Below are 23735 nucleotides of genomic sequence, written 5' to 3'. Positions count from 1 at the left end.
GGGAAATTTATAGCACTAAATGCCCACAGGAGAAAGTGGGAAGGATCTAAAATCAACACCCTAACATCACAATTAAAAGAACTACAAAAGAGCCAGCAAATTCAAAAGCTAGCAGAAGACAAGAAATAACTAAGACCAGAACAGAACTGAAGGAGATAGAGTCACAAAAAACTCTTCAAAAAATCAATGATTCCAGGAGCTGGATTTTTAAAAAGATTAACAAAATAGGTAGACCACTAGCCAGACTAATAAAGAAGAAAAGAGAGAAAAATCAAATAGATATAGTAAAAAACGATAAAGGGGATATCACCATTGATCCCATAGAAATAAAAACTACCACAGGGCCAATTTCTAAAATAACTGGATTTCAGTAAATGGTGCATTTAGTGTTTTTCAAAACCTGTATTTAGAACTTTGTCTTGGTTCTCTTTTATGTTTATTTTCTAATAGCTCTACATTCACTACTGTACAGTACCTGATAAGTTTCTGTTCAGTGCTTTGCAGCTTGCTTTTTCTCTTTTCAGCATCAACTTGTTCATTTGCTTATAAAATGAGGAGCTTTACCTGAGGAATGCCAGAGAGGCAGATTGGACTCTCTGGGGCAAAATAAATCTTAAGTTAAAAAAAAAAAATTGAGGTGGTTTCATGCCCTATTTCTTTTGCCTTTATTTTAGCTATCTAAACAGTGGAATAAGACTATTCTATAACATCTTCAAACTCTAAGCCCCAAGGTAATATGAACAAAAGTGACAACAATTCCCCTCAAGCATAACTGAAACTTATCTTTCTATCCCACTCTCAGACAGTGGAATTCTTTACCCTATAGTCTAAGGAAAGCTAACCAAGATGGCCTAATTAATAGACTGAAGTCCTCTGAATTTAGCCTTTGCTAGATAATTGGAGAAAATATGTCAGAGAGTCAAAGTCCTTGCGTTAGTTAACCACCTGCCTGCAAGCATTTTGGCCTTCTTGTCAGGATGGTAAATGACAGGTATGTCAGTAAAGCAGAAAGCCTAGCCTTTAGAAGGAGCTGCAGCTAGACTCCCCTCAGTCCTGTCGAAGAGCAGCCCTGTGAGTGACCTCAGTGTTCACCCAAATACTAGCTGACCTTACCACAGGCAGTCTTTAATAAGTCTCTGCTTTAATCTTCTGTTAGTCTGGTTTCAGTCACTAAGGAGGAGAACAACTATTTGAATGAGTAGGAGAGCTTGGCTTTGAGTACTCACCAAGTCTTCAGATTCCAGCATGATTAAGGACTCTGAGACATACCTAGAGGAATGAGCACAAGTTTAAAAAAATAACAGTGATTCAGCGGAACAAAAATTGCCATCATGATATTTACAACAGAAATGAATGTATTCGTTAAGGCAAACCGGTGTTGCAAACATCCCCAAATTGTAGTGGTTCTACATAATAAAGGTTTATCACCTGATTCACAGTCTAGTATGGGAAGTGGGAGTGGAGCTCTGTTCCACACAGTCATTTAGGGACTCAGGCACTTTTTGTCTGGTTGCTGCACCATCTCCTGGGTCATTGGTGTCCTGCCTGAGCCCCTGCATTCATCCTGCAGACAATGGAAGGTCATGTGGAGGACCTTGTGCAGAATTTTTATGGACTGGTTGTAGAAATCATTATATCACTTTTACTCATACTCTTTAAACAGAACTCAGTCTCACAACCCCGTAAAATTACAAGAGTGGTTGGGAAGTACTGTCTTGCCAATGTAGCCCAGGAAGAAAACCAAATGGGCTTTGGTGAACAAACAGCAGTCTAGCCACAGTGGTCTTGAAAAATTCTATATATTGTTGTTCTATTTACTCATGGAGCTTAGTTGTCTTTTTTCCTATAGGATATATATTTTTGGTATGATAAGAAGCATAGATGGTCCTATTGCTTTCTAGAAGATTGTATTCCGCCTTTTTTCTTTTTTTTCCTCTTTTAGATTTCTGATCTTGGGTGCTTTTCTTTTCTTTTTTAGTGGTGATTAGGTTTAGACGATCTATGTCAGCCCGAGTGCAAACCATGAGTCTCCTCCGCATCTGCCTCCCCAAGGTGGATGTGAGAAGTGCTACTGTGTTATATTCCACATCTTGCCACTATTCAGCCTGCTGTCTTTTTATTCTGACCCCTCGTGAAACCAAAAGGCAAGGTTTTCTGCAGATTGCACTAGACCTGAGTGGAGAAGGGGGTGAACTTTCAGATTCAATGAATTATAACACTTCTAATATAGAACCTCATCACCAGATTTGTGATGACAACACTGGCTGTGTATTTGACTTTACTTTTTACTTTCTAATTCCTTGGATTTGAGTGACCTAACCATTTCCTCAGTATTGTCAGAAGAAAAAAAAAAAAAAAAGCTGTATTACTTTTCTTCCCACATTTAAATGAATCAAAATCAACTGTATTAAGCAGTTACAGAGTCATTTATTAAGATAGATGGGGATATACAAAAGAATAAGCCACCTCCTGTTTATTCAAGGAACTGAGACTAAGGAGGAAAACAGACTTTTAGCATATAAGCATTCTGTTGTGTTTATGTAATAACTATAACACAGTTTATAAATATGACAATAAAGGTACAAACCAGAATATTATGGGAACATAAAGAGACATTTATTTTGTCCACTTGTGAATGGTTTCTTAAAAGAGAAAACATTTGAACTAGAAATTGAAAAATTGGAAAGACCTTGCTAGGCAGAAAAGGGGAGGGAATAGAAAGCCTGGGTAGAGGGTACCTTGCAAAGGAAGTCATGGTGCCTTTAGAGAATAGCAGGGTCATGGGTGTGGCCAAATCAGAGGATGTGAAGGGAGAAAGTGTAGGATGATATGAGAGTTGTGAGGATAAGTTGGAACAACATTTATGAAGGGTCTAAATACCATAATTTGGAATTAGTATTTTACAATGTAAGTTTTGAAGAACAACAAACATGACTTTGGGAAGTAGTTAAGATCAGACTCACATTTTAGAAATATAAGTCTAGCAACAGAATTGACAATATATTAGAGAATTTTAAACTCTTATATTGAGTTTGTACATATAGGGATATTACCTTTTTGCCTTTCAAAGACATACTTTTGAGCATAGAATTGATACAATTAATATTATCATTGCCCTTTTCTCCCACACACTTTTTCTTTTCAAGGGCCACAAATATAGCTCTGAAATAATAGGAGATCATGTTTTAACTAATTGAAAATGTGGTATATAGTTCCACTGTTCTATAATGACAGAGTAACATGTATCAGATGACCTTTGTACCAATAGTAATTCTAAATTCTTGACAAAATATTAAAAAACAGAAATTGTTTATTGGCACTAGCAGGTAACTAAAAGTAGGCTGAAACTAAAAGGGATTCTATTTATGAAATAAGGAAACCACACTGAGTGAGTTCTACATTTAAGAGATCATGTGACTTGGACCCTGAGGGTCCTCCTTAACTCATGTGGTAAATGGCTGAGAGGGCTGAAATAGAAAGCAATAGTTTATTGACATGGGAAACCACAGGACTGAATTCAGGATTGTCAGAATAGGAATTGAGGAGGAGATGCCAGAAAGGAGAGAGTCACAGATGAAGGAGCCCAAAATCTACAAATAAATCCCTCTTTAATCCTTGGTTGAGTCTATACATATGCAGAGAAAGAGTCTAAGAAGCCTAGGAAGAAAATGAAAGCTAGAAGGTGTAAATAACTGAACAAATCATTCAGCAGCTTCTTAACTGTGTGTCTACAGAATTTGGAATTTTAGTTCTCCCCAAGTTAGAGAGGGCTTGGCTAACATCTTGGGTTTTCCATTGAAACTCCAGAAGGGCCATGTGATAGGAGTAAAGACTACATCCTGGGACTAAGGGATTTATCGTAGAACTAAAGGAAAAACTGAAATAGACCTACCTTAACAAAGCTACCATATTACCTGACAGTATTTTACCTGCCTGCTAGAACAAACTTCTAAGACAATAGAATCTTCTAAGATAATAGAAGATAATAGAATCTAAAGCCTCTACCATATATTATACACAAGTTTCAATATGCCATCAGTAATTTACTAGACATGCAAAGAAATAAGAAAATGTATCCCAGAGTCAAATGAAAAATGAGTCAATACAAACAGATCCATAGCTGACCTAGATAATGGAATTGGCACATAGGGACATTAAAATAACTATGTCAAATCTGTTAAGGAATTTACGTGACTAGATAAATAGAATGGGTGGGGAGCTGGGAAATTTCAGGAGTCATAGGAAAACAGTAAGAAGAAGAACCAAATGGAAATTTTAAGAAAAAAAAAATGAAATATTTGAAATTTTAAAAATTGGAATGGAATTAATAACAGATTTATCAAAACTCAGTAATGAAAAGACAACAAAAATTAGCAAAAGACATGAGCAGACACTTCCAAAAATAAGATCTATGAATGGCCAATATACATTTGGCAAGATATCTAACCTCATTAATTATCAGGGAAATGTGCATTGAATACTCCTTTATAGTCATTAGAATTACCAGCATTAAAAAGGCCGACAACACCAAGGGATTGCCAAAATTTGAACCCTGCCACATTGCTGGGGTTATGTGTAACATGGTAATCACTTGGGAAAACTGTTATGTTCTTTATAAAATAAATATATACTTACCTAGTAATTTCACTCAATGATATTTGTCCAATGGAAATGAAAACATATAGCTACAAGATGGTTTATACAAGTATGCAGATTGATTTATAATAGCTAAAAACTAGAAATCTAATGTCTATTCACAGATGAATGGATAAAGAAATTACGGCATAGTCAACAATGGAGTATTAGAAATAAAAAGGAATGAAGTCTAAATAGACACAACACAGATGAATCTCAGAAATATTTAATATGTGATGTGAAAGAAGGCAGTCTCTCTATCTGTATATAAAATTTGAAGTTATATAGCAGGTAAAACAGTTCTGGTGGTCAAAGTCAGAACAGGAACTCCCTCCGGGTGAGGGGAGGGGAAACTGAATGGAAAGGGCACAAGGTAGCTTTTTGGGTTGATGGAAAGGTTTTGTATCTTTATTAGCATCATGGTTACATAAATGCACACAGTTGTTAAAACTTGTCAAAGCTGCATACTTAAAATCTGTACATTTGATTGTGTGTACATTATAAATCATAAATACAATGGATGGGAATTTAAAAGTAATGTAATATATAGTGCTTCGATATGCCACATGCAGGAATTGAGAAGACAGTGATTTATAATGGTTAAGAGCATGGTTGCAGCATCAGACAAATCTAGGATTTTGAATCACATTGTGAGCACTTTGTGAATGTAGGCAAGTTACTAACCTCTTCTAAGATCCTATGAAATGGAGATGATAAAATTAGTATTTACCTTATAAGGTTGTCCTCAGCGCAGTGCCCAGCACATTGATGCATGCGGTACATTTAAGCTGTATTCATTATTATTAAATAGCTCTTCAGCCAGACTTTCATTGCCTGAATGCAGTCAGGAATACTGGGATAATCATGAAAATTTTGAGAATTAGATATCTGCAAACTGCATTAAGGTGCAATCTAAATAATGCAGATATTTGACAGCATATGATTAAGTATACTAGAAAATTACATTTTCATTATCTGTTTCAAAGTAACTAATTATCTCTTTGCCAAGAAAAAACCGTTTTCTTTAAAATACTTTTCTTTAAGCTCTTGTAAAAAATTTTCATATATAAAGAAATTAGGATATATTTTTTTCCCTATACAGTAATCTCACCCTCTGTTTCCCATCTCATAATCACATCACCAAAGGTGCATGTATTTTCAGTACATATATATGCGTGTGTACTGAATATATATATACACACATTACATATATACATTACATTACATATATACCCATATATGTATATTCAGTACATATATATATGTATATGTCTGTGTGTATAATGTTGCAAACAAATTGGTAACCATACTATATATACTTTTCTAAACCTGGCATTTTCACTGAGAAATCTTTTCATGTGAAGGACTCTGTTTACCTATAGCTGGTCTATTCATTTTAAGTGCTTTTATACAGTCTATGGCATTGATGGGCTTTTATTTATTTAACCAGCTTCTGTTGGTGGACATCTGAGTAGATCCAATTTTCACTATTGTAAACAACTGTGACATCCTTGTGTACATGTTTTTTGAACTTGTGTTAATAATTTCATGTAATAAATTTAAAAAGTAAAACTGCTAATTGAAAGAATTTTAACAATATATTAATGTTTCTTTGTAAGGGAAAAAAATTTGTTTCAGCATGTGTGCATAAACAGTGAGAAAAGAGTGGTTTTTCTTGCTGCTCTATATTTCTTCCTTTTAAATAAAGAAGAATTATTTCAAAATTTACACGAAATTTTGATTTAGAGTACTTAAGATAACTACCACCAAGAGGACACGTAACACTGTACTAGACACTTTGCTGAATGCCTTCCATGCACAAAATTATTCAAATTTAATGCACAACTTTGTAACTATGTGAGATACTACCATTATTGACAAGGACTTACAAGAAAACCAGTGGTTGGAGCATCCTATATGTGGTGAATGTTAAAGTCTGGATTTCAACCTAGATTTTGTGAAATATGCAGTGTAGTGTAGTCTGGAGTGAATTAATTTCGTTGTGAGTGTCTTTGAGGATGAGGTTCATTGTCAAGCTTTGGTGACGTGCAAGTGGTAAAGTAATAAAGCCCAGATAATCTTGTTTCCCTATGACACTTGCGAGGCCAAAAGTGATGCCTCCCTGCCATGCAGTGGCAGCAGAAGTCAACCTGGACATTAGACAAGTCCAGGTTGTCTATATTTCCCTTAGTGCCAATAGCCTGTCCCATATCCAGCTTCCTCTAAAATAATAATAATGATAATAATAATAAAGAGCAAAGATCAATTACATGGTGTTACGAACTGTGGAGAGAAGGAGAAGTCTTCAGACTTCTAATATTCTATTTTCACATCCCAGTTACTATTACTCTCTCTTTGCCTTTATTTTACAGTCTTGCTTTTTTTTTTTTTTCTGTCCAAGGGGCCCGTTCACTAACAACCAAAACCCCAAATTCTCAGTTTCCTAATTTATGTGTCTGTGATCTTTTAGTCTTGTACCCTTCCACCTGTGCGCTCACACACAGAGAGCTTTAATTTCCAGTGACATCAAATTTGTGCTCTCAAAAGGTAATTTGTGATGCCTCAATGTGAAAGGGTCCCAGATGTAAAGCCAGAGAGCTGATGAGACCTGAAGCTGGTCACAGGCATAAAGCCTGCCCCTCTGTCAGAGTCAGAGCAGCACAGAAGTTCTGCTTCAGGCCCCGCCAAGGGAGAGTAAGGGGTGGTCTTATGGGTGTTAAGCAAGACCGAATCTACCTTTGCGCAGCACCCAGTCAGACAGCCTGCAGAAACACAGTCATATTTGTGTCATTCTGTTGCAGGGAGAAGTTGCTCAAAGGTTTAGTTTTGATTTTGGTAGCTTTAATTCTATTCCTTCAGTTTTGAGGTGAGCACAAATGTTTCAGAGTACCTTTCTAGGTTTCTTCCTGACCTTTTTTCTTCTCTAACCTGTGGTGTGTTAGAGGCAACACATAACAGCTTGGGAGGGAGAGACAAGTGTGAGCATTTCTTCTCAACCCTGTGTTCAGTGACATCAAGTTAATAGCTTAAAATTGGATATGGGGAAAGGAATTATACCATTGAAATGGGAATATGCTCCGTATCAAGGATTCTCCCACCCCAGAGAACCTGTTGTTGTTTAGCACACAACTTCTATAACCCTTCTACTTCTGTTCACTACATAAACACACACACACATACACACACACACACACACACACAGATAAGCTAGTGTTTGAAACATTGGACACCCTGGGTTTTCTTCCATGGGCTATGGTTATTTACAGGAAGAACAAATTGAGTTCTTTTCCTCTTCCCATCTTGAGCTTTACATTTTTTTACAAATGCCAAATATAAGCTAACTTTCTTCTTTCTCCCTTAGTGGATGGCTGTATTCATAGAGCAGCTGGCCCCTGTTTGCTAGCTGAATGTCGTAACCTGAATGGCTGTGATACTGGACATGCAAAAATCACATGTGGCTATGACCTGCCTGCAAAATGTGAGTACAACTGTTTTGAATACTGTTTCAAAATCAGATGAGACGTCTTGTTTTAATCCAGTGTATAAATGGAAAAGGAAATGGCAGTGGTGGTACTTAATTAAATGTGCTTGAGTTCAGATTTTGTACATGGTAATAAAAACATGCTTTCCAAATATGTCTCCAAATATATGCAAATATATATATTATATACATAGTGTATATAATATATATGTATATATGCACATATGATGTTTAACTATTCAAATCTTTGACAGAGTGTCTCTGAAAGGGAAATAAAAATATGAGCAAAATATACATTATAGCATTTAAGTGCCACAGAGTGACAGCTCCTGGAAATGATGCCAATTTCTTATTCCTTGTTCAGGTTTCTTGATTGTGGATGTGTTTAGAGCAAAGGAGATCAAAGTGATGTATTGTGTTTTCAGCTGCCATGTAAAGGCTGATTGGCAATTACAGCCAAGGCATCTGTCACACTTTGCTTTCAGGAAAAGCCAACGAAATCTGGTTGTCAGTGTGAGAATGTATTTGCTCTTTGAATGTGGAATGGTCAAAATTTCCATTATATTTTAATAGAGAGAAGTATTGCATTTTATTGACCTTGTTGCTTAGTCATTCAACCAACTGGGTGGCGTGGTATGGGATAAAATACTTAGAGAGAAGCTGGTCAATGTCATAGCTTTTTTATCCCATAATTTTCAGGGCCTGAGGATGGAGGTAGAGGGTTTCATTGCATCATTCAGGTGTGCATTGACCTGGAAACTGAGATGCCAATTTGTCGATTATCGCATTCACCCACTTCTTATGATACTGCTGAGATCTGTGAATACATTTTATGTAAAAGTGAAGCTGGTTTTGGTTTTTATTTTAGCACTGGAGAAAACATGAATGGAAATTTATAATACAACCTATAGGATACTATGGGTTATATATAGACAGGTTGTCTAACAGTGAATTTCCTGTGGATGTGTGTGAATGGAGAATAGCATGTTATATTTTAAAGATTACTGTAAAGGTATGTTTAAATTTGAGGACTTGTAGTAAATACTAATATATTAAAACAGTATTTTTCTTTATCAATATAATATTGCATCCTATATTGTTCATAATGGTTTCAGTGAAAGTACTTTCATGTACTGCATAGTGATGCTTTGGTAAATGATGGAACACATATATGACAGTGGTCCTATAAGATTATAATACAGATTGAGTATCCCTTACCCAAAATGCTTAAGACCAGACATGATTTGGATTTTAGATCTTTTTTTCAGATTTTGAAATATTTGCATGTACAAAATGACGTAATTTGGAGATGGGGCCCAAGTCTAAGCACAAAATTCATTTATGTTTTATATATACCTTATACACATAACATGAGCATAATATTATGCAATATTTTAAATAATTTTGTGCATGAAACAAAGTTTTTATTGTGTTTTGGCTGTGGCCTGTCACATGAGATAAGGTGTGGAATTTTCCACTTGTGACATCATGTTGGCACACAAAGTTTTAGATTTTGGAGCATTTTGAATTTCAAAACTTGGATTAGGGATTCAACCTGTACTATATTTTTACTGAGCCTTTTCTATGTTTAGCTATGTTTACATACTTACCATTGTGTTACAATTATTTGCAGTATTCAGTATGTAACATGTTGTACAGGTTTGTAGCCTGGGAGCCATAGGCTGTATCATATAGTCTAGGTGTGTAGTAGGCTATACCATCTAGGTTTGTGTAAGTGTACCCTATGATTGCATAACGATGAAATCACCTAAGGAGTCATTTCTCAGACCATACTCCTGTTGGTAAGCAAAGCATGATTGTATATCAACTATATATGCTGTTTAATTTTTTCTCTAATGACTTTTCATTTATTTTTCTTGTTAGTGTCTTTACCTAATGTGAAATAGTCAAATCATGTGCCAAATGGCTCTTCACTACTACTTGGAATATGTATTTGTGTCAAACAAACCCTTTGTGTAGAATGGTGTTTAGAGCAGTTCTCTTTGTAACTCTGAGGTCATGATCTGTGTATTAACGGTGATTTCCCTCTCCAGAATTATATAGTGCTATTTTTTAAAATGTTGATTCTTTTCCTTTCTAATACCTTGCTACATTCATAATTTACCTAACTTATACTGCCCTGAGAAGAAGCAAGGTTGTCGACTGCTATAATAATGGCAAGATTATTGACTGTTTTCAGACTTGTATTTGTCCTTAAACCAAGCAGTATTCCAAGTCTCCTATTGATTCACTGTTTTCTTTTTTGTGTATTAAAACACAAATCAAATTTCTCCAAATCTGAACTTTCTAAAGAACAATATACTCAGAATCATTAAATACTCCCAAATAAAATGGTGGCTCTAGTGTATGGGTTCATACTGTGATAATTTTTTAAATGTGCTTGTATCTGTTTGACATCCCTCTGAATAAGTTATTCTGTTTCCTTTGAATGCCATTCATCTTATTTTAAGGTTATTGAAGACTTGCACAATACCAGGCACTGAGGAACAAAGATCAATAAGTCAATACCTGTGCTTGAAGGATTCCAATGCTTGAGTCATCACGTTGAACTGAAGTGTAGCTTTCATGGGCATCCTGGGGCAAGGGGATCTTTTGGGACAGTGAAGCTAGAAATGACGAGTCAGTTGGCAGGACTAGCTACAGAATCCATGAGAGCTGAGATCCTGAGAGCCAACACATACTCAAGTCACTGCATGCAGCCCACAGGGCATGTTTAGTAAAAACTCATCCAATAGAATAGAAATTACCAGACAGGCATTGCAGTGCCACCTCATAAAAGTCATAAACATGGAATATTTGTGACTAGGTCTTGTTTCTTCCTATATATTTAAAAGGTTAATGATTTATATTAAAAGCATAAAGGAAAGCAAGGAAAGCAATATGAAAATGAGTACTAATAGCTTACATTTTTATGCCACTTTATAGTATTTCGCAGTACTTTCACAAGCCCTTATATTTAAAATTATGTTTTATAAACATTGTGTGTGTTGATTTTCCCTTTCCCTATCCCTGAGAGTTGTTTTTCTTTCACATCAATTTGGTTTATCCATTTCAGAGTCATTAACAATCCACAGATGTGCTTTTGTAGTGAGAATGAAAAGGGAGCTCATTACATACTGTTTGGGTCATTTTTCCTCTCTATATTTAATAATTCCATGACAGTTTGACAGCAGAGACTAGTTCCTATCTGTCCTCTGAGACAGCAGGTTTATCATTATAGGGGTACTAAAGCGAGTCATCCAGCCACAAGTGATAATATCTTCATGCATCAGCAATTTGTTTGGAAAATGCTATTGTCTGGGTTACAGACAAATTTGATAATTTTGAACTGGTTTTTGCCTGTTTTATGCTTGCTAAATTAATCTATTCATAAATGGTTGTATTTGAATTAATTATGCTTGTATTCTGTGTTCTGTGACTCATCATGATTGGCAGAATGATAAGCCCCAGATATTTAGTTTACTTTTCACTGCTTGGATGTTTTGAATGATTTCTTTTTGACGTTAAGAATATCCAATCATTCTTTTCAAAAGAAATCTTAAGGGTAGAAAGAATATTGGTCAATTTTTCATTGAAGCCTATTGGTAAGGAAATGACTTAGAAAGTAGATGGAGGATTGTTTATGTAATTGGATCTTTTGGGAATCTTCTCTACAATATTAGCTATTTTTTGAATTCATAATACAATTTAAATTTTTATAGATTTTTAGAAGCTTATTGACATATGGGACATTTCTATTCATGCTATCATCATTCCACCAGGTAGTCAGCTTCACATGGGCATGATTTGTCTACCTGAGTCAGTTCCGATGTCAATATCAATCATAGTGTCTCCTAAATATGTGCTGAATTAATGTGAATAAATGAAGGATCAAATGAGTGAATTATTTCAGGACTTTTTCACTTGAAAAATAATTTTTTAAAAACACTGTTGCCTCCACTTCTAATACTTTTCCTTCTGCAATTATTCTGCACATTTCTAGTAAATTAACTTTCTTAAATCCAGAGTCCTTAAAATTGTCTACAAGACTTTACATGATGTAACATTTACTTCTCTACATCATCTCCTTCTATGCTTCCCCAACTCACACAGGCTGCTTTGTGTGAACCTGGTCCTCAAAGCCTTTGCACTGGCATTCCCTCTGCTGGAGTTCTGTTCTTCTAGATACCTACATGGCTTGTTCCTTACCTACCTCAAACTCTTGTTCAAATGTAACATCAGATGTCACCCTAACCAACCTATTTATAATTGCTTCAGTTTTTAAATTTATAATTGCTTACCTGTAAATTAAATCTTCAAATATATCATTTACTTATTTCTTTTGTTTCTTATCTGTTTCTGTCTACCAGAATATGGGCGGAGACTCTTCTTTCTGCATTTTTCTAATGTATTGCTCATTTACTTATTTCTTTTGTTTCTTATCTGTTTCTGTCTACCAGAATATGGGCAGAGACTCTTCTTTCCGCATTTTTCTAATGTATTGCTGTATTCATATAGCTTAAAAAAATGTGTGATATATAATAGGGGTTCAAAAGATATTTGTTGAATGAATGAATAAAATGTAACTCTAATCCTCTCAAAATCTGATAGTGGATTTTTCCTTAAACATAGACTCATTAGCCTGATTACCTTTGGCCTTCCACTGAACTACTTACAACCTTTTGTACGATATGAATTGCTCACAATGCTATGTCTATCCATGGGGTCTGTATCTGAGCTATCTATAATGCTCTTTCTTTGCTCCTTTCACTTGTCTTCCAGACTCAGTTCAAATATCACTTCTGCCATGAAACAAGTCTTCTCTTGTCACCTCAGCTAAAAATGCCTTCTTTTTTCTTCACACTCCAGAATACTGCACGTTAACATACTGAGGGCACTTGTCACATGCTACCTTTTATTGTTAGATATGCAAACTTTCCACCTTTATAACAGACTACCTTGTATATCACAGGTACTAGAGAAATATCTAGCAAATGAATTAGTTACTGAAAGTGTCAAACTTGGTTGATAATTGGTAGTAGGAATATAAGGAAAAATTATGCTAATATTCATAAGAAATTATGAAATCAGTGTCAATTATCCACTGTGTTTTTAAAAAATGTATTTTAACATATATACACTCCAAAGTCTCCTGTCTCCAAAATTTACTCTTAATGGAGTTTCTCCTAAGGAGGAAAAAAATAAATAAAAATAAAGAAACCATATCACCCTTATTTGATGGTTTTCAGCATAGCTCACATGTCTATTTTATTTCTTTAGAATGCTTCATTTTTAGGCTTCAGGGCTGAATAGTCGTCAAAGATAAATGGAAAAATATTAAACTTGTATAAATGAAATGGTGGAATCTGTTTCTTTTATTTCTTTTATTTAATCTTTGGAAGGCATCAGGGGGTAATATTGACTAACTCAAGGTTTTCATTAATCATTTGAAGGGAAATTCTAAGGTGAGAGACTGTACCATAATATGTTTGAATGAGTGGTATGAACCAGAATTCACATTCTATTCCCAGGTGCAATAATAATCAGATGATAGTAGCTTAAAATATATTGTTGATAATAATTAGTACTTCTCTTCTGCCCTTTATCAAGAAATCATAGTACTTTGAAACACTAGCTCATCAGTCCTTTTGAAATTCCTATGAGGAGGTGACATGACAAGTAATATTTTCTTCCAACACAGAGAAATACAGGTACAGGGAAAATAAATCTGTTGCTCCCATTAACAAACTAAATCCATATTAGAGGCATCATGGTGGCTAAGGATCCCTGAGCTGTGAAAGGAGTCTCTGTTAGGTGTTAGCCAGTCCTACTGCCTGTTTTTATAAATAAAGCTTTATTAGAACATAGTTGTGGCCATTTGTTTACATATTGTCTATGGCTGCTCTCATGTGGCAGAGTTGAGTTGTTGCTACAGGGATTTTATGTCCACAGAGCCTGAAGTATTTACTATCCGACCTCTGCGGAAAAAGTTTGTCAGCCCCTGGTCTGTGGCAGTTTTCTTTCTTTTTTTTTTTTTTCCCCCACAAGACAGAGGTATTCCCGCTCTGTCGCCCAGGTTGGAGCGCAATGGTGCGATCTCGGCTGAGGAGAACCTCCGCCTCCCGGGTTCAAGCGATTCTCCTGCCTCAGCCTCCCGAGTAGCTGGAATTACAGGCATACACCATGATGCCCGTCTAATTTTTGTATTTTTACCAGAGATGGAGTTTTGCCATGTTGGCCAGGCTGTTCTCAAACTCCTAACCTCAGGTGATCCACTCGCCTCGGCCTCCCAAAGTGCTGGGGTTACAGGAGTGAGCCACAAGCCACAACGCCCGGCCAGTCTTCACTTTTTATAAAGTAAGAAAGGTGAGATTGAGAGAGACTAAGTATTGAATTTTATTAAATGTGATGTTACTTATTCAGATCAAAATTGATAAAGGTGAGACTAAAATACCTACCCTCTATTCCTTGGGACATCCTTGCTTCTGTTGCCTCAAGAGAACATTACCTTGGGAGGATGATCTGAAACCTTTCAAATCTTTCAAATAATAAGGCCACCTTGAAAAGAATGCCTAGAAAAATATGGTGATTTTTCCCAATAGGGCTAGATCTGGGAAGTGAATAAGTCAAGTCTCTGAAGGGAGAGTAAGTTTAAACCACCAGAGTATTAGGAAGCAAACCTTTGTTCCTTGTTTCTTCCGGTGGTGTTAGCTAGTGTGCTGAAAAGGAGCCTGCAGTCCACAGGAAATGCAGTTTCTAGAGCAGGTAATTCATAAGATGGTTCTGAGTTAGTCCTTTGCAAAGGGTGACCTGATTTCAGCCATCATGGGCTCTCCCAGCAGGTGTCTGATTGTGAAAGCGGTGGAGTGGGCATGCTGCTAGGAGTATGACTCTGCCAGCTTTTGATGAAGACCTGAGGGCCCTCATGAGCCCCTTCCATAATTAAATGACTTATATTACACAAAGAGAAAAGCTACTTTTGAAGATCATGAAATCATCTTCCTTTTGAAGATGGGATTGTTCCTCCTAAAATCAACTCTGATTGGCTCATTTTCCTTAAGTGCTTAAGGAATTCAGGTTTTATTTGAATCTATTTCTCCGTAATTGCCTCCCTTTTCATTTATATTAAGCAGTTTCATGCATTTAATCTCCTTAGTGATCCTCATGATGAATGTGGAAATAAGGGCAGAAATATTCTAAAAACCAGAGCAGTGGTTCTCAAAACGTGGTGTCTGGAGCAGCAGCATCACCTGGGAATTTGTTAGATAAAACTTTTCATGCCCCACCCCCCACCTACTGATTCAGAAACCCTGTGGTTTAACAAGTTCTCCGAGTAACTCTACTGCGTGCTCAAGTGTGAGGGCCTTGGCCCTAGAGAGTGGTGGAATTCAGTAGCACCCTTGCCTTAAGATTTCTTTTGGCTATACAACACAGGCATCCATTTGGGTCACAGATTAGGGCTTTTTTTGAAGAGAACTCTGACACATTCTCCTTTTCCTTTGTAGCATTTTCCACTAGTGATGACATCCGTATTTGTTTGTTTATTACCTGTCTTTTTAGACAAAATAACATTTTTAGAAGGAAAGGCGTCCTATGGGTCTTATTTACCCGATATCCTTAGCATCTGACATAGTACCCAGAACAGAGTTGGCTCTTGATACATATTTGCTGGAGGACTTAATGAAAGCATTGTTTTTTCTCCTCTTATCTTTTGTCGTAATCATAGCTGCCACTGCAGGAAACCGAGCAAGAAGACACTCAAGAGAGAACGGCATGATTCCAGGAATCTGCAGAGCTAGTACTCCTGCTGCTTTTAGCATCTCTCGTATCCCATCACCAAACATACTCCCTGCTGAAAGGCTAGCAGTATAAGAAAGCACAGGGACCAAACTTTGCTTATCCACATGCCACATGTCTGTCTTACGCTTAGCTTCTTTCATTTTCTCTTATTTTGACCCATTGTGATAATATAGAGTCCACCCCCAAATGGCTTTGTGATGAAATAACTTAATGATTCTAATACTAAATGTTGTCTTTTAAAAAATATCTACCTTTTGGAAGCAACTGGTGTTTACACTGCTGTGTTACTGGCCGAGTGTAGAATTAAACAGCTGTGTTTTGCATTATTTACCATCATAGCTAGCCTTTAGAGGACGCTGTCTATACCTCCTATTTCCTATGTGATCAATAGGAAGTAACAGTGTAAATCAATTCTAGGTAATAATGTAAATGGGCTCTTGAAGGCAATTCCCGCTGTGAAATAAGTAGTTAGCAGTGACACTGGCATTAACCGCAGTGGGGGTAATCAGCCTTTGGATGTGTTTAATCAGAGTTATCAGCTAAGATTAAAAAGAGAGCCACTGTTGTGCAGGGATAATCATTTTCAGGATTTAAAAGATGAATATTTGGAGGTGTTCTCATAAATTAAAGCCATCGGAATGGCTTTGAGTAATTTAGGATGCTCTGAGGTCAGGCACAAGCAAACAGGAAAGGTTAATCTCAGAGCTACGGTAGTTAATGTGCAGAGATGGCAGAACACATTTATTGAAATAAGTAGCAAATGCTGAGTAAAAATGTAGATTTTTTTTCTCCCTGTGTTAAGATGTTCCTTGAGCTATTACTTACACATATGATTTGATTAAAAAGTAGTACAGTGAACACTTTGTGAATGTATTAACTCTCCTTGTAATTAATCCCTAATCCCAAAGATTAAATATCAGGCCATGTTATGACCTGATTAGAGGTGTTTCTACTTGAAAATGTTCATGGAACCAAGCTCTGTATTATAGAATATAAGATTGATTCTGTGTCAGGAACACTAAATGTCATGGTAGAAGATCTGAGATACATGAATGCAGAGTGTTGTAATTGGTAAAGTCCTTAACTTCTGAGCCTGAGGTTCCTTATACGTGATTGTCTAGGAGTATGAAGATCTAACTCCGGAGTGTCTGTTAAACCATACACGCAGAACTGCTTCTTAACACTGTCAGATAAGAAAGATACATGGCTCTGTTGTTATTTGTAAAATACCTGGAACACTTGATTTGCTTGTTCAACCCATGTTTTGTTGAGTAATTCCTTGCAGCTAGAGTGCTCTTCTAGAGTGTAGACGACTATAGTGAAGAAGACAGCAGGTCCCTTGTCCTCTCTGAGCTTATGCCCTAGCAGAGAGAGGGCACTAATGATCAAGTCACATAAAAGCAAAGAACCTCAGATAATGGTAAGGGCTATGAGAAAAAAAAAAAAAATCCCCTTACCAGATGTATACAATAAGGATAGTTCATACATTTTTCAAATGTTCTCCCTTGCTACAAATATTCTATTTCAGTTCTTACATATTTGTAACTTTAGTCTAATTTTTGGAGATAACAAAGGGAATGCTGCTTCTGACAGAGCTGACAGGAATTTTAATTATTACCTATTTGATCACAGAATTTTACAAATAAAGTAACCCAGGCCCAGGAAAATTACTTAATTTTTCCCAGGGTCATGTGGTAAGGGACAGTGCTAAGACTACAGCCTGACTTTTAGTATAGTGATCTTTCTGCTGAATGTACTGCCTCGTTTAGTCTCTTTGATCATACCAACCCTCTTACAGAAGTATCGTGAGAATTTAGTAACTGTTAAGTGAGACGATGAACATGAATGTATTTTTAAAATAAAAATTTCTTATTTCATATGGTGCCTTAATATTTCTAGTAATTTGTAGTAATATTGCAAGTACTTTTAGATGAGCTACATGTAAATTAATTATGGTCCCATGAGCTTTGCCAATAAAGTTTATGACAATAATCCATCAGTATATGTGCAACAGTGACTGGTGTTTGAGAAAATATGGAAGTCCCAGATAGGGATTAATGAATATTCGATACAAGGCTCAAGACTCAGACATTTGCTTGTGTCTCTTTCCAGTATCTTGACCTCAGAGAAAAGGGGTACTTTAAAAGTTATTTTGAGAAACTTCAGATGGCAGCTTTATTGGTTTTAAAGATATGTCCACAGATTCTTTGGTATTTCTCTTCTGGAAAAGTAGAGCTTAATTCCCCTCTACTGAAGCATGGCCTGGACCTAATGACTCCCTTCTAGCAAACGGAGTATGTCAGAATAATGGGAACATCTGAAATTAGTTTAAAGAAAAGACTGTGGTTTCCATCTCTCTCTGTCTTTCAATTCACTCTGTGTTAGCTTCCTAGAGCTGCTGTAACAAATTACCACAATTTGATGGCCTAAAAAAGGAGACATTTATTCTCTCTCAGTTCTGGAGGCCAGAGGGCCAAAATAAGGTGTCAGCAGGACCATGCCCTATTCTGAAGGTTCCAGGAGCAGATCCATCTTTGTCTCTTCCAGCTTCCATTGGCCTCAGGTGTTTCTTGGCTTGTGGCAACATAACTGCAATCTTTGCTTCTGTTTATACCTGACATCCTCCCTGTTTCTCTCTGTGTCTGTACTGCTTCTCTTATAAGGACACTTGTCACTGGATTTAACACTCACTCGAATCTGGGATCATCTCAAGGTCTCAAGATCCTTAACTTAATTGCATCTACATAGATCCTTTTCCAAATAAGTTCACATTCATAAGTTCTGGGTATCAGGACACAGGCGTAACTATTTGGAGTCACCATTTAATTCATGACATACTCTCTCTGAGCATGACCAGTTTCTATGTCAGGGGCAGTCCAGAGGAGGGAAAAACCAACTACCATGTTGTGAGGGACACCTTCTGGAGAGGCTTGTATGCTGTAAAACTAAGGCCTGCCTACAGCAATATGAGTGCACTTGCAAGCAGGTCTTCTGAAGTCAGCCCACAGCCACATCAGTGAGCACATTCTCCTGCCCAATCAAGCTTTCTGATGTCTGCAGCCCTAGCTGACAGCTTGACTCCAACATCATGAGAGACCCTGAGCCAGAGGCATCCAGCCAAGCCACTCCAAACTTCCTGGCCTGCAGAAACTGTGAAATAATAAATATTTGTTATTTTAAGTGTGGGGTAATTTGTTATGTAGCAATAGGTAGCTAATGCAGCAACTATGACTCTGAAGTTTATAAAGCAGGGGAAGGGGCTCACTATCAGAGTGGGCGATATCGATCACATTTTCTCAGTGCAGAACCTGCCTGTGTCAGGGACGGGCCTAAATTGGAAAATGAAAGCCAAATCACATAGCAGGTAATGTTACATTGTACAACCAAAGCCCTTTGCCATACCTCTGTCATAGGCATCATATTAGGTTGGAAAAACTATTATGAATGAAAACTTCTCAGATAGATAGGTAGGTAGATAGATAGATAGTCAAAGAGAACCCAACGTCCAGCTTAGTAAAGAACACCACAAACCAAAACACACAACTGGATATTAATATTTACCTGCTCCTGCTACTCCTTGACCATGCTCTAGTCTTTACCTTTGCCACTCACATGCTTTTTTTGTTTTACTGATAAGAATTACTGTTTCTGTTTTGGGGGGAAAATTAATTCAGTTTGTGTCCTCTGTTAATGCTGTGAGCTAAGTAAAGCAGAGGTAACTTCTCATCCGCATTTGTTGTGGTGCCCTTCTAAATGTGTTTGCTGTATAAGCTGGTGTGTTTCCCATTAGCCATTTTATTTTTCAGAACTACCGAGAGTTTGCTTCATTTTTAATCACGTGCTATTTGTGAAATCCCTGTAATTTCCTAAGGCCTTCTGGAGCTTGCCTCTTCCTACCTGTGACATTTTGAGGAAAGATTTATTCTCTCTCTGTGTTTATTCTGCTTAGTGAAGATCATGAGACACAGCCTTAACTGGAGTTTTTCAAGTTCTTTTTAAAATTGTGTCTGTATTGTATTTGGAGTCTAGTTACCCATTTGGAGGTCTGTGGAGGGCAAAGGGGTCTCTTGGGAATCCCTTTTGTTTACAGATCCTTAGTGTCTGCTTTCTGATATCATGGCATGTGATGCCAAACTGTTGTCCTTCCTTACTGGGCTGGTTGAGTTTGTTCCTGCTTTTATGTTACTCCTATACTTAGTACAGTATATTAAATACATATGCATGTCATCTCTCATGACCTTCATTCTCATGTAGAACATATATTTCCTTCTGAGTTATAATATGTTTTGTGAATATGGAATATGTGTTCAGTTCGTGGAGCTGTTTGGGAAAGCAATATGAGAGATTTTGGGTATGGGAGTGGCTTGATGGAACTGGGATGAAGGACACTGGGGATCCCTCAGGAAATCTATTGGTAGGCAACCTGGAGTGGCTGGCAGAGGAGAGCTAACTGCTGCTGTGCTGGCTAAGCTGATGGAACTGGGCTTTCCTCCTCCATATGTCCAGGACATGTCCTACCTATTGTTTTAAAATTAACAAAAGTTATTTTGATTTTCTTCCTCTTAATAATGCTTGTTGCCTGAGAAGAATTATGTCAGATTGAGAAACCTTACATCAAAATATATCCTACAAGAATGGTCAGAGCTCTGTACATAGAATATTCCATAGTTAGAATGATCCATATAGCTATGCACAAAGGGGGAGCTGAAACAGGGAACTGCACATCAAGCGTTAATACAGTATTTTGAACCTTTCCTTAAATTCTCTGTGTTGTGCAATGGCAAGATTTCTCCATATACCAAATTAACTGATTGTCATGGGCACCAAACCTGTTACCTTAAACACATTAATATCACACTACAAGTAACATCTTATTGTTTATACTTACTTTGAGATTAACTATCACACAGCCCTGTTTCCTCCCTTATTCTCATTTTTTTTTTATCACTCCATTCAGAAATATGGGATCAATGTTTTAAAGCCTGAAAGTGAGATGTTTCTATTTATTGTTCATCATGGTACTTAACAACTTTTTACTTATCACTGTTCTTGAGGATATATGTTTGGGAACAGTAGAGCTTTTGGTAGAGTCACAATGACGGCAATTTAAAGCTGGAAAGAAATCTAGAAATTGCTTTTCTGGCAACTGACACCAGTTTCTAGGCAGTGCCTAAGAACTAGGCAAGGATTTTTACCCTGTTGTTTAAGAGTATACACTTTGCCTCTAACAATCTATCTGCTACATAGTAGGCAAATGATTCATTCATGCAACAAGCACTGATTTGCTCCCCAATATGTGCGAGGTGCTTTGCTTATTTTTTTGGAATATAATACTGTGCAAAACAGACAGGGACCTCACCCTCATGGAACTGTGCTGTGCTCAGCTGAAATGAATCAAGTAACTTGCCCAAGATCGCACAGATACTTAAGTGATGAAATGGGAATTTTACTTGGGGGCCCTTATAATGAAAAGATCTGTTGGTATTGGCCTTCCCATCTGGGATGTTCTTTCCATTAATAGCCACACTGTCTAAATGGTTAATAACATGGACTTTGAAGCCAAACATTCTAGGCTCAAATGCAGGCTCTGGACTTGGGCAAGTTGTTTAACCTCTTTGTGCCTCCGTCTTGCCATCGGGAAATAGGTCTGACAATTGCCCCACCCTCACAGTGGTACTGAGGTTCTCATGAGTTAATGTCTGTGTGGTACCCAGAGCACTACTTAACTCCAAGTAAACACTGCACATGGTTAGCTGTTTTTCAGTAAGATCGCCCCAACCATTTCCTCTAAAATGTCACCTCTTCACTCTCTATCTTCTTGCCCTGCTTTAGTTGACATCACGGCCCCTATAATCATCTGAGGCTATTTAATGTCTTTATTGTTTTTCTTGTTGAATGTTTTTCTCTTCCACTAGAATGTAATCTTATGAAAGTGAGGACTTCATTCGGTGTTACATCTCCGTATCCTAGGAACATATTCAAAACCACCTGTGAATGAGCAAATACGTGCGCATAGGAAATTTTAATTAATTATTAATTTAATTAAATAATTAAATTTAATAATTATTTTAATAAATTTAATATAATTTAATTATTTACAATTATTAACAAAGTTGTTGGAAGAACTAGCCTAAGAGTATTTTCAGTTTCGTGCTCTGTTCATTTGATTCCTCTAGTAACTTGGCTAATAGATACAAATAAACCAGGAAAATAGCGTCAACATATGGTAAGGTCAAACTCATATTTCGTATTTAATATACCTACCAAGCAAGTTTTAGATGTGCTGCACATCTTTTTCATATATTTCAAAAGTCTATAACTTAAGTAATAGTGTCAGGATGAAATAAAGCAGGAAAGAAGAGGTTTAAAGAACTTCAGGGACCTGAGAGCCATGTTCTGACCTGCCTAATGAAAAGCTCATGAATTGATAGTGAGGTCCTTTCCCCCTGTTATAGAGTCAGTGTTCAAAGTCTATTTCTAAGCTCAATTTATTGTTAAACCTCATTAAAATAAAGTGATAATTTTATGGGTTTGAAATGTGTTATAACTGACTTTTCTGATTGAGACTGCTAGCCCAAGTGCTTACAACTTGCTTAAATGTTGTAAATGTGTTAAAAGAGGGAATATTGATGTGTATTTCCTCTGTGTTCAAACTGTTCAGATTTTATGGGAAATAATAAAGCTTTACAACTTGTTCTTTACAAATAGGATGCCAGGGACCTTGCAGCAACATGAGAAATCTATTTATTATTTTGTGTCAGAGCAAGCTGGGCATCTTCCTCTTTGTAGACCGCCAGAGTTCGTTGTTATTTGGGACAGAGAAGGAAATAGCATGATAGTCAGGGAGATAACATTAATTTTACAGAATGGAATCTTATTTTATTATAAGGAAGGCAGTCAGTCTCACAACTTGAACTCTATTTGTGCAGAAATATTCTTAAGCATATATTCCAGTAATATGTAGTTCAATACCTGTGTGAAAACTAATTTCTTTTCCTCAGGTATCAACTTTTATCACAGAACTTTAAATCTAGAAGTTGAGTTTAACTTCTCCTTATATTAAAGGAGCAGTATGAATATTCTTTGAGAGATGAACTTTAACCATATTTTGTGTGTGTGTCTCTGTGTGTAATATATACCTATATATAGTCTGAGAAAAACTCATTTTTCACTTCTTCTCTTCATGTAAGATCTTAGATGCTGTATTTTGCAAGGTGCCATGTAGCATTACATTTCATGATATTATAAGCTGAGTTTTATAGAACTGTTTCAAAAATTGAAATGATGGACCTTTTACATCATAATTGAATATCTAGCAGAAGGTAAAAAACAGTTCCACTTATGAAGCTGAATATCAATCACTCAACTATTCAGTTATGCTTAGATATAGATGAGTAAGCTTGTTCTTTTACAGTTAAAACATATGGTGTTGGGTGTGTGTGTCTGTGTGTAATAGATATGCCAGATAGCTAAAATCTTAGCTTAGTACTTTGGGGGAAAAAGAGATTTGTGATGGGTGCATTTATTTTATTCCATTCTATCCACATTTTGTATAAAATCCATTTAAACAGGGGAACTAAATTGCTTGCAGTAGTAAAATGCATTTCCCTCTGTGAATGTTGGTGCTTTTTTGATGCATGCTGATTTGGACTCTGACACAGTCATAATCTACATACCAAACATAGGCATTTTGCTTTCAAAACAGAAACTGGCACTGCTAGAGCTGTAGGAGTGAGCTGGCTCACCAGAGTAATCTCTCCTTCTTGGAGAGATTGGGCTTATTGTTGATGGCCTGAAGTCCACTGTCTTGGACCTAAGA

General features: G+C 36.7%; 1 protein-coding gene across 1 annotated transcript in view; it reads left to right on the top strand.

Moving 5' to 3' along the window:
• The window catches only part of LOC105550314 (O-acetyl-ADP-ribose deacetylase MACROD2-like), a 1021967-nt gene that overhangs the window by 798987 nt on the left and 199245 nt on the right, over nucleotides 1-23735 (top strand). The window contains exon 4 of the mRNA XM_011995206.1: nucleotides 7997-8113. Within this exon, the coding sequence (XP_011850596.1) occupies nucleotides 7997-8113 (117 nt within the window). The remainder of the gene's footprint in view (nucleotides 1-7996; nucleotides 8114-23735) is intronic.

Source organism: Mandrillus leucophaeus, unplaced genomic scaffold (assembly GCF_000951045.1).
Source record: "Mandrillus leucophaeus isolate KB7577 unplaced genomic scaffold, Mleu.le_1.0 Scaffold476, whole genome shotgun sequence".
NCBI lineage: Eukaryota > Metazoa > Chordata > Mammalia > Primates > Cercopithecidae > Mandrillus > Mandrillus leucophaeus.
Note: the sequence above shows the minus strand (reverse complement) of the source record. Positions and strands in the feature narration are given on the sequence as shown.